At 47.7% G+C, this 14,715-nt stretch overlaps 1 protein-coding gene across 1 annotated transcript in view; it reads right to left on the bottom strand.

Annotated features, from left to right (window-relative positions):
- Window positions 1–4,907: 4,907 nt before the first annotated feature.
- Window positions 4,908–14,715, bottom strand: part of ppm1e (protein phosphatase, Mg2+/Mn2+ dependent, 1E) — a 68,034-nt gene continuing 58,226 nt past the window's right edge. The window contains exons 7-8 of the mRNA XM_038813121.1: window positions 12,785–12,878; window positions 4,908–8,924 (exon numbers count right to left, since the gene is read on the bottom strand). Coding sequence (XP_038669049.1) covers window positions 7,957–8,924; window positions 12,785–12,878 — 1,062 coding nt within the window. The 3' untranslated portion in view covers window positions 4,908–7,956. The remainder of the gene's footprint in view (window positions 8,925–12,784; window positions 12,879–14,715) is intronic.

Below are 14,715 nucleotides of genomic sequence, written 5' to 3' on the forward strand. Positions count from 1 at the left end.
GACTGACGTATCTTTAATGAGTGAGCCTGTTGGGAATTGTGGACAGGGTGGAGTTTTAACAGGTCTCATTATAGTCGCAACAGGCACTTGCTGGGGAGGTAGCCACCCAGGCACACTAACAGAAGCCTACGCTGTCCGGGGGGGGGGGGGGGGGGGGGGGGGGGGGCTGGGGCAGAAGGTAGTAGGCTCGAATTCCACTCCAGAGCCTCGAGTATAAAATCTGCACTGACCCGCCCAGCTCAGTACTGACAGCTGTACTGTCAGTAGTACTCTGTTAAACAGAGGCTCCAACTGCCCCTCAGATGAGGCTATTTTGAAGATGAGCAGAGTGATTCTCCCTGTTATGTCTCAACCAACATCAAAAAAACCGTCTGGTGCTTGCTCACTCATGGGCCAATGGAATCTGTCCCCCACTTTCACCAGTAGCCCAATTCAGCTGCTCCGACCCCTTTCCAGGATCTCAAAGAACAATACAGCACAGGAACAGGGCCTTCAGCCCTCCAAGCCTGCATCGGTCATGATACCACCCTTGGACCAAAACTGTCAGCACTTCCTAAAAGAACAAATTTCGATGGGGATATACAATGGCCAAGAAGTTCAGGAGAAAGTCACACAACCCCAATTGTTTTTTAAATATTACATTAGTTTTTGCCTTTTTTTGACATCAGTGGTATTATCCTGTAACACAATAGAGTTGATATTAAAGAATCAATTCATGGTTGCTCGCTGGGGACTGATAGTTCCTTTTGAAATTTGTTTCTGTGTAACTTTGGTGAGTCATTTTTGGTTGCTTTCTCTGTCTGTCTGTCTTTGATGGTCTGGCTATATCACTAGAGATTTGTATGTCTGTCTCTATCTCTTTGTTGAACTCGGTCTGTCTATCGCTTTCTGCTAAGCTGTCTGACTGTTTCTTTGATTTTTGTACCTGTTAATCGCACTCTGTCCTTTCTTTCCCCCCGATCTGGTCATTTTGTGTCTCTCAGCTGATGCACACCTATTTCACACTTTCCTCTTGCCCTCCCTGAGTTCCAATGTGCAACAGTACCAAAAATAGTTGAATCTGTTTGCTTAAATAATAATTTTTGTTTGAGGTTCAAATATCTCTATTTCACAAAAGCTCCACTGCCACATTGTGAATGAATCGATAAACATGGCCACGGTGGGGGTCTCTTGAGTAGTGAATATATTTGCATGAAACCCATTATTGCAGTGGTCAGCACTGCTGCCTCACAGCACCAGGGACCCGGGTTCAATTCTGGCCTTGGGTGTGTATTCTATGTTGAGTTTGCCATTTCCTCCCACAGTCCAAAGATGTGCAGCTTAGGTAGCCTGACCGTGATCAATGCGTGCGGATTCATGGGGATAGGGGAGTGAGTGCTCTTTCGGAGGAGGTTCAGTCCAAACCCAATGGGCAGAGCGGTCTCCTGCACTGTAGGGATTCTATGAAAAAGTAATAGGGTTAATAGGGCTGTTAAGAAGGCATATGGCGTGCTAGCCTTTATCAGTAGGGGGATTGAGTTTCGGAGCCACAAGCTCATGCTGCAGCTGTACATAACTCTGGTGCGGCCGCTCCTGGAGTACTGCGTGCAGTTCTGGTCACCACATTATAGGAAGGATGTGGAAGCTTTGGAAAGGGTTCAGAGGAGATTTACTAGGATGTTGCCTGGTATGGAGGGAAGGTCTTACGAGGAAAGGCTCAGGGACTTGAGGTTGTTTTCGTTAGAGGGGAGAAGGCTGAGAGGTGACTTAATAGAGACATATAAGATAGTCAGAGGGTTAGATAGGGTGGACAGTGAGAGTCTTTTTCCTCGTATGGTGATGACCAACACGAGGGGACATAGCTTTAAATTGAGGGGTGGTAGATATAGGACAGATGTCAGAGGCAGTTTCTTTACTCAGAGAGTAGTAGGGGTGTGGAACGCCCTGCCTGCAGTAGTACTGTAGTAGACTCGCCAACTTTAAGGGCATTTAAGTTGTCACTGGATAGACACATGGATGAAAATGGAATAGTGTAGGTCAGATAGGCTTCAGATGGTTTCACAGGTCGACGCAACATCGAGGGCCGAAGGGCCCGTACTGCGCTGTAATATTCTATGTTCTATGTTCTAAATAATGCAATAAAACAGCAGATGAAAGCATTCCACATGCTAATAACTTAATCCATCAGTGTTCAATCAAACAGAGTTAATACTTGGCTTCCCTTTTTTTTTTGCCCATGTTGATGGAGGGTAACTACCCCCCTGCAGTGTAGGAACTGCTGACACGATCAAACTACTCAAATAATTAATTCCAAGAAATTGATGCCAGCTAAATTTTTTTTTAAAACCCAACGCTGCAGGGTGGAATCTGCCTTCAAAGCCTGGTGTGAGTCACCCTACTATGACTCACAGGTATTCAAAGCAGAAGAACTATTGAATGTCATTATATATAATTTAATGGGGTGAAATTATGTAGCGTCGATCTGATGCCTGACGGTTAGGATTGAAAGTAATCCATGTACAGGACAGATAGTTTCCATTTAAAAGCCAATGAACATTCTCCCTAACCTTGTATTCTTTCCTTTTGTTCATTCCACGGTTTAAATTTGAGTGCGAGTTAGTGTGCGCTGTCACGTTAGCAAGCAGATGGCCAGCTGATTCAGTCTCGCATCTCCCCGGTGATTTTTATTTTAATTGAGGCGGGTGAATCATAATTCCACTGGCACCCAGCCAGAAGGCACTGGCACCTTGCCTTCTCGTGAGAGAGAGGGTGGACAGTGAATGCTGCAAGATTGATTTGAAAAGCAGGATGATTCTTCAAATTGCTGTATTTACTTAAAGCCCACAAGCCTGAGGGTCAGCATTTTTTTTTAAGTCCTTTCCAAGCAAAAAGTATATATTTTTTTCATGGCAGGTGGCCAGTGCCAGGGATGTTGCCCATTCTCATGTGCCCTTGAAGTGAGTGACCTGCTTGGCAATTTTTCAGAGGGGCAGTTAAGAGTGAACCACATTAGGGCAGCATGGTGGCACAGTGGTTAGCATTGCTGCCTACGGCGCTGAGGACCCAGGTTCGAATCCCGGCTCTGGGTCATTGTTCGTGAGGAGTTTGCACATTCTCCCAGTGTCTGCGTGGGTTTCACCCCCACAACCCAAAAAAAAAAGATGTGCAGGATAGGTGGATTGGCCATGCTAAATTGCCCCTTAATTGGAAAAAATAATTGGGTACTCTAAAAAATTTTTTAAAGGGTGAACCACATTGCTGTGGATCAGGAGTCACATGTAGGCCAGACTGGGTTAGGATTTCCTTCCCCAAAGGACATCAGTGAACCAGGGTTTTTTTTACAACAATCGATGATGGTTTCATGGTCTACATGTGGCGCAGAGTTTAGCCGAGGACCCGGATTCGATCCCGGGTCACTGTCCGTGTGGAATTTGCACATTCTCCCCAGCTGGGTAGGTGGATTGGCCACACTAAATTTCCCCTCAACTGGAAAATAATTGGAAACTCTAAATATCTTTTTAAAAATAGTTTCATGGCCATCATTACTGGGACTAGCTTTCAATTCCAGATTTTAAAAATAATTGAATTAAATTCACAGGATTTGAACCAGAATCCGCAGGGCCTCTGGATTACTACTCCGGTGACATCGCCACCATCTTCCCTTCCTAAATAACTTAACCTGGTGTTGTGAGACTTCTTACTGTGCTCTCCCCAGTCAAACGCCGGCATCTCCACATCATCAATAACTTAAAAGGACTTGGAAACTGATGAGTGCACGTTAATGAAGTCATTTTCGGTCATTATTGGGTTACCCAGAGGTTCAGGTCTGGACATCTTGATACTTTTTTTTTTAAACTAATAAAATTATTTTCAGCTGTGTTAATGAAATTGCATCTGCTTCTCAATCACAAATACATTGTGTTTTAAAGTTCTATTATGCTGCCCAATCGTGCTGCTTCGTGACAGATTGTACGTTTATGATTATGGAGACGGCTCCTAGCATAAGCATGAATATTTAACCCGATCAATGCGATTTCAAGCACCTTGTGGATGAAATTCCCCGATTCCACCCAGTAGAGGAAGTGTCTCCAGTCCTGGAATGTGTGCGGCTTCCAGTCGAGTTTACAAACCCAACATTGTGTGATTGGGGCTGGTTTAGCTCACTGGGCTAAATAGCTGGCTTTTAAAGCAGGCCAGCAGCACGGTTCGATTCCCGTACCAGCCTCCCCGGACAGGCGCCGGAATGTGGCGACTAGGGGCCTTTTCACAGTAACTTCATTGAAGCCTACTCGTGACAATAAGCGATTTTCATTTCATTGCATTTTTAAGTAACTGGATTATGCTGCGTGTCGTAAATACAGTTATTTAAATAATTACATGTTTCAAGTCTCTTCTGGTGGCTCCACAATGTCCAACATGGCTTGGCTGCCACCCTATTTTTGTCGTCTTTTCCTAATTCAGCTCAGGTGGCGGTCACTTTTATGTGCTGAGAGGGCGTTGCTAATGCTGCCAACCTCGGACAGGTGATCATGGTACCTTCCAGTGGTACCAAAGCCAACCTGCTGTGCCATGGCTTCCACATCAGATTGGCCCTCGTGAGAATCTCTGACTCTCTCGGGCTGGGTACAAGCCGGGGGCTGGGAGAAGCCACTTTCCAAGATGTGGTATTTTTCTGAAAGTTCATTCTCTGGCTGGTGTTTATTGCCCATTGGGAAGGTGGTGGTTGGCTACTGTTTCGAACCGCTGCAGTCTGGGTGGCGAAGGTGCTCCCCTAGTGTTTTTAGAAGGGGCGTTGCAGGAGCTGGACACGGTAACAATGCAGGAGCGGCCGATACACATATGACTGACTGTGTGTCATCACACAGTCTTTAGCACATCACAAGAAATCAGTCTCCCCTGCCCAACAACCTGATAGCTCAATGAGAAAATAAGGGCTCATCAAACTGGTCCAGTCCCTTTAATCATTAATTAAAGGCTCGTCAACTTTGCTCATAATAATACAAAGGGCTCCACCACTTCCAATACAGAACAGATATTACATAGAACACAAAATGTACACAGACTAAACAGCATTAAATCAGGTTAGAATTACAATAGTGTAATCACCTTTTTTTGTGTTCAAGTTTTTTTTAAGACCTTTATATATATAATATATATATATATTTTACATTATAATCACCAGAAATGCCATCATTAAAAATTACAAGATACGGAACATGTAAATACCAGTACTGGTTTGGGGGGGGGGAGGGGGGGAGGGGGAAGAGGGGGAAAGTTCATTACTTACTTGAACAAGAAGCAAATAAGGGCACAGAATTCAAACCAAGTTAAGGATTACTTGCTACCACCAGCTGCAACCAGTTAAACACCGCGCGTCACAAACAAGAATTGTTCTAAAGTGTGAAACCAGCACAGTCAAACTGCTGTAGTTAGTATCTATACAACTACAAGCACCAGAGCAGGTGTACAGTCAAACTGCCACAGTTGTAGTTCGTATCTATACAACTACAGGCACCAGAACAGGTGTACAGTCAAACTGCTACAGTTGTAGTTCGTATCTATACAACTACAGGCACCAGAACAGGTGTACAGTCAAACTGCTACAGTTGTAGTTCGTATCTATACAACTACAGGCACCAGAACAGGTGTACAGTCAAACTGCTACAGTTGTAGTTAGTGTCTGTACAGCCACAGACAGGAGTACAGTCAGACAGCTGCAGTTGTAATCTGCATCTATATAACTACAGGCACCAGTATAGGTGTGTGTACAGTCAAACAGCTACAGTTGTAGACAGTATGTATACAACTAACTACAGGCACCAGTACACGTGTACAGTCAAAACTGCTACAGTTGTAGTTAGTATCTGTCCAACTACAGGCACCAGTACAGGTGTACAGTCAAACTGCTATAGCTGTAGTTGGTATCTATACGACTACAGGCACCAGTACAAGTGTACAATTGTAGCAGTATTGCCAAACTGTTGGAGGTGTACAGCTGGTAACTGTGCAGAGACCAATGCAATCAGGCTGCTGAGCACCACACAGGCGCATATTCAGGCCCTCAATGTGCTCAGGCTCGTGTACAGGTATATCATCGTGATGCTAGAGGTACCAATAGACTCAAAGGCTCCAGTAAGACTAGAAAAGCCAAATAAGAGTACTGTTAAATCAGCATCAGCCCAGGTGAGTGGCTGGATTGCTGCAGGTTACCTGTACAGGTGGAGTGATACAGCGAGACCCCAATAAGCAGTGGCACAGGTTCCAGCTGTAGAGTGGACCAGCCCAGTTTCATAATCAGACTTGCACGGGTACCAGTACAGGCATATAATCAGACCATAAAACTACTAACGCATCATACATGTCTCACAGAATTACCTTTAGTTTGTTGAGATATTTTATAAATTGTATTTAGCTACTGTTAGTATTTGGTGGGGAGTGTTGTGATGAATGTACTGATTCATACAGTATTTATACCAGGACAACTATTCAATGTGTAACTATTACAAGAGCCTTTAGTTTAAGAAAAGCCTATTATAGGTACAAGAATAATTAGTTTGAGAGCCTTAGCCACACGGATTTGATTCACTTTGAATGAATTCTACAGCCATAGACACATAAATACTTTTAACTATTGATTATCAGTGAAATCACAGTTACTGCAGTTTTAATGAGTTCTGTAAACTGAGATATATTCACTTTCACACATTGATTCGCCCTGATTCTCCCCCATTTCCCATTGCCATTCCCAAATGGATCACTTCCCTTGGGCTGGGTTTTGGTCAAGCTCAGCTCTGGACTCTCCCACTTCAACTGAGGGCGAATCTGAATCCAGGTCAGGCACCTCTCCACAGGACGAGAGCGCAAATCTCCCCAGGCTGTCAAATCCAGGCCACAACTCAGTTCTGGGGAGGGGAGAGTGGGCCGAGAGTGCGGAATGGGAGTGGGGGGGGGGGGGGGGGGGGCGAGGGGGAGGAGGGGTGAAAGAGTCATCCACCAGACCAGCTGGGATGATCCAGAATAGAAGGAGACCCAACCATAGAGAGGGTGGGCAATGGGTTATTTGCAGAGGGTGGGGGTTGGCATGGATGATGATTGGGGGCCTGGAGGGATGGGGGGGGGTTGTTAGTCAGACCAAGGGAGCACTCTGACAAGAGTACCCTGGTGCAATGGCTATGTTACCAGATTAGAAACCCAGAGTTGTAGACTTCGAGAGAGCGAGTTCAAAATGTACCATCGGGAATTTGAATTAAATTCAGGAAATAAAAATCCAAAGTGTCCATGCAGCTGCAGGATTGTCCTTTAGCGAAGGAAGTCTGCCATCCTTGCCCTGTCTGGCCTACAAGGGAGTCCAGTCTAATTCCAACAAGATTGGCTCCCGTGTCCTCCGAGTGGCCAGGCAAGGCACTCAGTTGCCTCAAAGCCACGACCAGGAGTTCAAGAGGTTTCACCTCCATCCTTTGGGTGTGACCGGGGTACCAACATTGCCAGCGACGCTCGTCATCTGATTAAAAATCAATGGTGCCCCCCCCCCCCCCCCCCCCCCCCCCCCCCAGATTGAACAGGGTGTTTCCTGTCCGTGACGGCGGGTTGGAAACTGCAACATGCGCTTGTGCCGGACGATGAGATCAAGATACTGCACAAATCTTCCCTTCCTCAGTTCCCCCCAACCCGGCTATCCCGTCACCACCAGCCCTGGGAGCTTAGGGGATTCAATAGAGTTGAATGGTATCCTTAGAGGCAAATACCACAGTGAAGGCAGCTCAGTGTACAGAGACCAGTTAAGATATCATCTTTCCTGGGCAGCATGGCTTACTGTTAATAGGCTTCAGCTACTAGGCCTAGGTCGGAATATAAGATAACATGAAGACTATTTAATTGATTTATTCATAAGCTAGGGAGGTGAGGATTGTCTAGGAAGAAGGGAGCCTTGTGTTGAGAACTCCAGTCTAGTAATATGGGAAATTCTACGTGAAAGTGTTACTGTTGAAGTAGACATAGGCCATGTAAACTCATTGGCATTTTCCCATGCCAACTGCCGGGAGCCATGCCCCCCGAGTGGCATATACCACCCACTTTGCTCTGCCGCAGCGGCTGGTGAGTTGACCCTTTGCGATTCCTTGTGGTCTTGCCTCCAGCCCTTCGGGTGAGTAGTAGTGCGCGGTGCTCTGGTTCCATGGCTGGCTGCTGTCCTTGCTGCCACTCCTCATAGGAGGCCTTGCTGGCACTCCAGGGGCCTGGCTGGGTCCCGGAATAGCGGAGAGTCGGTCTCTCCAACCAGCCCTGCCTTCTTATTCGACCTACGAGTGGAGGCTTCCGGGAATACCAGGCCTTGGGCGGCGCACAGTCCCTGCGTTCCCGCAGGGTTGAATGTGCTGCTCCCACGCGGGACACTTCAAGCCTCTTTGGTCTGAACTGAATGAGAGGCAATTCCTTGGCACTGGCCCCCGGTGGGAGGACAACAACCTGAGGGCCTAAAGTTAGGCTAGTTCGGTCGGTGAGCGAGTCTTCCCGTGTGTCTTGAGCCAGCTCCGAGCCAGTTCCAAATTGGTGCTGGAGTCGGGGGCCCTGGTAATCCCCTCGGTTCTCCTTGTCGTCCCCACCATCGCCCGGGGCACCGTCGAATGAGTTGCCCGTCCATTTAGGGTCGCCATTGGCCTCTTCCTCGTCTTCCGCAGAAGCACTCGGGTCACGCAGGAAGACCACAATGACGGTGATGTTGTCACTGGACCCGGCATCGCGGGCCGAGGCCACCAGCTTGTGGGCCACCATGCTGCTGTCGCCATTGTTTTCCTTCAGGTGATCAGCCACCACCTTGACCGCCTCCTCGGGCTCCATGGTGTCGTAGAAGCCATCGCAGGCGAGGATGAGGTAATCCTCGGTTCCGTCCAGCACCGTGGTGTCGCTGTCTGCCTCACCACAAATGTACGGCTTGTGTTCGGCGTCCCCTGGGGGAAGTAAGAACGACACAGTTAAACACAGAATCTAGAAAGCTTACATTTCTGGCCCATCCCCTCGCAGTGACAGCAGAAATAAGCAATGGGGCAGAAATAGGCCATTCAGCCCCTTGAGTCTACTCCACCATTCGACAAGATCGCAGTTGATCTTCTCCCTTAACTCCCTTCGGGGGCAGCACGGTGGCGCAGTGGGTTAGCCCTGCTGTCTCACGGCGCCGAGGTCCCAGGTTCGATCCCGGCTCTGGGTCACTGTCCGTGTGGAGTTTGCACATTCTCCCCGTGTCTGCGTGGGTTTCGCCCCCCACAACACAAAGATGTGCAGGCTAGGTGGATTGGCCATGATAAATTGCCCTTTGTGACCAAAAAAGTTAGAGGGGTGACTGGGTTCCGGGGATAGGGTGGAAGTGAGGGCTTAAGTGGGTTGGTGCTGAATGGCCTCCTTCTGCACTGTATGTTCTATGTTCCAGACTCTCCCGTGACATTCTGTACTGGATGAACAGAAATTTCTTCCAGTTAAATGTTGGGCAGACTGAAGACATTGTTTCCAACCCATTTCCTAATTCCATTCCCTAACTTTCAAGTCCATCCCTCTGCCTGGCAACAGTCCGAGATTTAGCCATCCTGTGCACAACTTTGGTGCCGCATTTGACCCCAAGGTGAGCTCCCAACCTCTTTTTCGCCCCATCACAAAGACCGATATGCACCTGGGGAATATCATCCATCTTCACACCCTTGTCTCAGTTCACGTGCTGCTCAGATCCTCACCCATTCCTTTGTCACCTCCAGAGGCGAACCATTCCAGCGTACCCCTGACATCTCTCTCACATTTCACCCTCTGTAAACTTATTCCAAAACTCACAACCAGTCCGCTACTCGATTAACACTGTGCCCACTAACCTACACTAGTCACTGGTCACACGACATCTTGATTTTAAAGTTCTCACCCACGTTTACCTCCATGGCCTCACCCCTCCATTTCTCTGTAATCTCCTCCAGACTCTCAGCCTTCTGAGTTATCTACGCTCCTCTAACTTTGGCCTCTTGCGCATGGCCAATTTTAATGGCTCCACGATTGGTGGCTGTGCCTTTACTTGTCCAGGTCCCAAACTCTGGAATACACTTCCTACAACTCTCGGCCTTGTTTTCCTTCTTTAGTGCACACTTCTTAAAACCTACCTCTTTGGCCGAGCTGTCACCTGTCCGAACATTGCCTGATTTGGCTCACTCTCTGATTTTGTTTTTATAATGCTCCCGTGCTGTTGTTGATTCCCTTTGTATCTATGACAACTGGAGAACGTTTGGAATATTGGATTCTAAGTATTGGCAATTTCAGGGTTAAAAGCCTGGGGTTAGAGTGCACTTGACTGCAGTGGTCATGATTTCTCGGTTTTGTAGGGCCTGTGTGTTTTTAGCAGCCGGAGGGTGAAATTGACAGAGGAATGTGTTTTTCAGTCTGGGCTAATGGACTGTGGATTGACTGAGGAAGTCCCTGAGGGGTTAACGTGGCTTTGCAGCCTGTAGAGATCATTTGTTTTTCAGCTTGGGAAGATGAAGTCATTGCTGGGTGGAGCCAAGGAAGGCAGAGAGACATTTTTGAAAAGCTTTAGAGAGGCAGCATTTTGGAGAAAGCTTTGAAGGAGAGGGTTGAATTCTGATCTGCCTGACACCGAGTCCACAATTCTCCCACAGTAAGAGAGATTGAGATCTGCATGTTTCTTTTCCTGTTGTTTAATGGGGAATTGAGTAGTAGTGTTTAAGGAGTCAATATTAGATGTTCTTTTGGGGATTAAAATTAAAAAGTTTAATATTGTATTCATAATAAAGTTTTGTTTTAAAAATAAGCAAGCCCTATTTCTTCACTCAATCATTCCTGGAGCGAATCATTCTTTTTGCAGTCTTACAAATAAACTAAATTATTGGGATTTCAGTTAGCATCTAGCCACTGTTTGCACTCTGGTCTGGGATTGTAATAATCCAAAAATCTAGTGATCCCCCCTCGAATATTCTTTTATTTTAAATTTAGAGTACCCAATTCTTTTTTTCCCAATTAAGGGGCAATTTAGCCTGGCCAATCCACCCAGCCTGCACATCTTTGGGGTTGGGGGGGGTGAGACCCACACAGACACGGAGAGAACATGCTAACTCCACACGGACAGTGACCTGGTGTCGAGATCGAGCCTGGGTCCTCGGCGCCGTGAGGCAGCAGTGCTAACCACTGCGCCAACCCCTTGAATATTCTGAATGGCCTCACATCCACAGCTCTCTGGGGTTGAGCATTTTAAAGATTCAGCAACCCTGCAGGTAAACACACACACACACAAACTATAGTGGCGGAGGGTTTTACTATTATATCGATATTATATTACAGCTGCCGTTCACAATCTCAGGGTGTGTTTTACAGCCAATTAAGTACTTTATTTGCACCTAGAATGAAGGGGAATGCAACAGACATGTTGGGCATCACAGGAAAGTGACAATGACCCAGCATTTGATTTCTTTTTGTGATGGTTAAGGGAGAAAGGTTGACTGGGAGACCAGGGAGAGATCTGCTCCCGTCTTGCAAAGGCGCAATGGGATATTGTATCTTGGTTTATTATCTCATTCGAAAAACACCGCAGGTCTCCCTCAATACTGCACCGACAGCATCAGGCTGTGAGGCTTAAGTACACAAACCCCCCCCCCCCCCCCATCCAAAGGGTAGGTGGATTGGCCACGCTAAATTGCCCCCCAATTGGAAAAAAAAGTCCACAAACTTTCTGACTCAGTACCATGAACTATACTGCCGCATAGATCATGGGTTGATTCAGATCCAAACAGATTTTACGTTTCAATTGCGATTCAGCTGATAATCACACTGCCCCACTCTGCAGGACCAGGATATGAAGCAGTCAGTCTGTCCGAGTTTTAACGCCCCGTCACCCTCACAGTCCGAGTGTAACGCCTCCCCACCCTCGCAGTCCGAGTGTTAACCTCGCCACCCTCACAGTCCAAGGGTTAATGCCTCCCCACCCTCACAGTCCGAGGGTAACGCCTCCCCACCCTCACAGTCCGAGGGTTAATGCCTCCCCACCATCACAGTCCGAGGGTTAATGCCTCCCCGCCCTCACAGTCCGAGTGTTAACCTCGCCACCCTCACAGTCCGAGGGTTAACGCCTCCCCACCCTCACAGTCCGAGGGTTAACGCCTCCCCACCCTCACAGTCCGAGGGTTAACGCCTCCCCACCCTCACAGTCCGAGGGTTAACCTCGCCACCCTCACAGTCCGAGGGTTAACGCCTCCCCACACGTGTCCGAGAGGAGCAGGTTTCCTGCTTTCAATCAAAGTGAGGAAACCCTCACTGGGCAACGCTGAACTAACTGCACAAAGGGGGAAATGATCCGGAAGAGCCGGGTAGAAGCAGCCAAATGAATGGTGGACACTCTCTGTCCCTGGGTGACACAGAGCATCGGGAACAGCTCTGATCTCCGTATTAAAGATATGGAGGGGGACCATAACCAGGCCCATCAATATACGGACTAATAAACCCAGTGGGGAATTCAGGAGAAACCTGTTGACCGACAGAGTGGGGAGAGTGTGGAACTCACTATCACAGGGAGTGGCCAAGGCCAATAACACGGATGCATTCAAGGGGAACACTAAAGGAACCCATGAGGGAGGAAGCGATGGTGTCGATGGGGGCGAGATAAAGTTGGGTGAAAGAAGTTATGCATGGAGCAGGTGGGCTGAATGGCCTCATTCTGTGCTGTAGATTCGATGTAATTAAAGTCTGGTTGGTGTGGCACTCTGATGTGTGGACAGATAATAGGAAAAAGCAATAAAGGGGCAGAGTCGGGTCCCTGTAAAAACCTCACCGATGGCTCTGGAGACAGAAAGGCTTCCGTTAACTCGCCAGGCCCCGAACCACACCACACAGCCTCCGAGTGCCTCGATCCGTTGCTTCTCATCCTGAGGGAGAAAAGGGGAAGAACAAGTCAGCCAAACGGATCAGCCGGTCTGAGAGATTTGGTGAAGCACCTTTAACCCAGTGGTGGTAGGCCGCAAACGTCAGTGGGCATGTGCCTTTCAATTGGAGCGGTTTCTGTCTGGACCTTCCCATCATTGGGTTAACACCTGGGTGAAAATTAAGCAATGTCCTATTGGATTCACCCCATTATCCCTTTCTGGGCATTGCCAATTCCACATTGCCAGGACCAGAAATAAGAGAAAACGCACCAACCTTTAAAACAAAAGATTTCCTGTGCCCAGTGTTTAACCTTCATAAAGATATTTTTCTTAAATCTTTTTGATCTATGCACTCTCTGACACAACTCCTTCAGCTACAAATTCCTTCCTACCTCATTTATAATGGGGCTGGTTTAGCTCACTCAGCTAAATCGCTGGCTTTTAAAGCAGACCAAGGTAGGCCTGCAGCACGGTTCGATTCCCGTACCGGCCTCCCCGAACAGGAACCGGAATGTGGCGACTAGGGGCTTTTCACAGTAACTTCATTTGAAGCCTACTCGTGACAATAAGTGATTTTCATTTTCATTTCAAATATAACGAGCTGTTGTCACACCCTCCCACCACCAGCTCCGCCACTGGCAGGAGGGTATCATTGCAGTGTGACAGGTTTACATAGAGAATGACCATTATTTTTTTTAATTTTAGAGTATCCAATTTATTTTTTCCGATTAAGGGGCAATTTAGCGTGGCCAGTCCACCTAACCTGCACATCTTTGGATTGTGGGGGCGAAACCCACGCAGACACGGGGAGAATGTGCAAACTCCACACGGGACAGTGACCCAGAGCTGGGATCGAACCTGGGACCTTGGCGCTGTGAGGCCGCAGGGCTAACCCACTGCGCCACCGTGCTGCCCTGAGAGTGACCATTATAAACAGTCAAGTAGGAATTTACAACAGATAGAAGGAAAGTAGAAGATCAAATAATGAGAAAATGTTATCTTCGTGTCCTGACCCAATTCCCTGCATGTTAACACCCGAGACGTCACCTGGTCTTTGCACCCCACGTTCTAGAAATTTCCAGAGTCAAAAATTAGACCCTGTTGTCCGAAACCCTGGCAACTCAAATTGGAATAAACCGGTTTAAATAAAAACACAATGAACTGCTTGAAGGTAGTTGGGATAGGCAAGCAAAGCAAATGTACCGGACACATTGGTGAGACTGTGGTTCTGGTCACATTACTTAAGGAGGGAGGCACTGGAGGTCGTTCAGAGAAGGTTCATTTGGCAGATTTCTGGACGAAGGGCTTCTCTTGTGAGGGAAGGGTGAACAGGTTGGGCCTCTACTCATTGGAGTTCAAGAAGAAAGAGAGGTAATCCTATTAAAACATGAGGGGGTCACGACAGGGTGGATTTTGGGAGGATGCCTCTCCTTGTGAAGAATCTGGAAGCGGGTGCACAGTTTCAGAATAAGGGGGTCCCCCATGTAAGACAGCGATGAGGTGGAATTTCCTCTCTCAAGAGGGTCTTCAGTCTTTGGAATCCCCTTCCTCAGGCAGCAATGGACAGCCGGCGCACGGCTGAGTCAGACAGAGTTTTGGTTGACAAACGAGTCAAGGGTCACGGGGACAGGCAGGAAAGTGCTGTTAAAGCCCCAGCCAGATCAGCCACGATCTTACTGAATGGTGGAACAGTAGGCCGGATCCTACTCCTGCTCCCAATTCTGATGATGTTATGTAGCAGGAATTCCCCTCGCTGTTGTCCTCCTGTGTTGTGGGGTAAAGAGTGAGTCAGGGTCTGTCAATAGGACAACAAGGCCCAACCCTGTGCGGGTCCAGTCCC

Source organism: Scyliorhinus canicula, chromosome 12 (assembly GCF_902713615.1).
Source record: "Scyliorhinus canicula chromosome 12, sScyCan1.1, whole genome shotgun sequence".
NCBI classification, from domain to species: domain Eukaryota; kingdom Metazoa; phylum Chordata; class Chondrichthyes; order Carcharhiniformes; family Scyliorhinidae; genus Scyliorhinus; species Scyliorhinus canicula.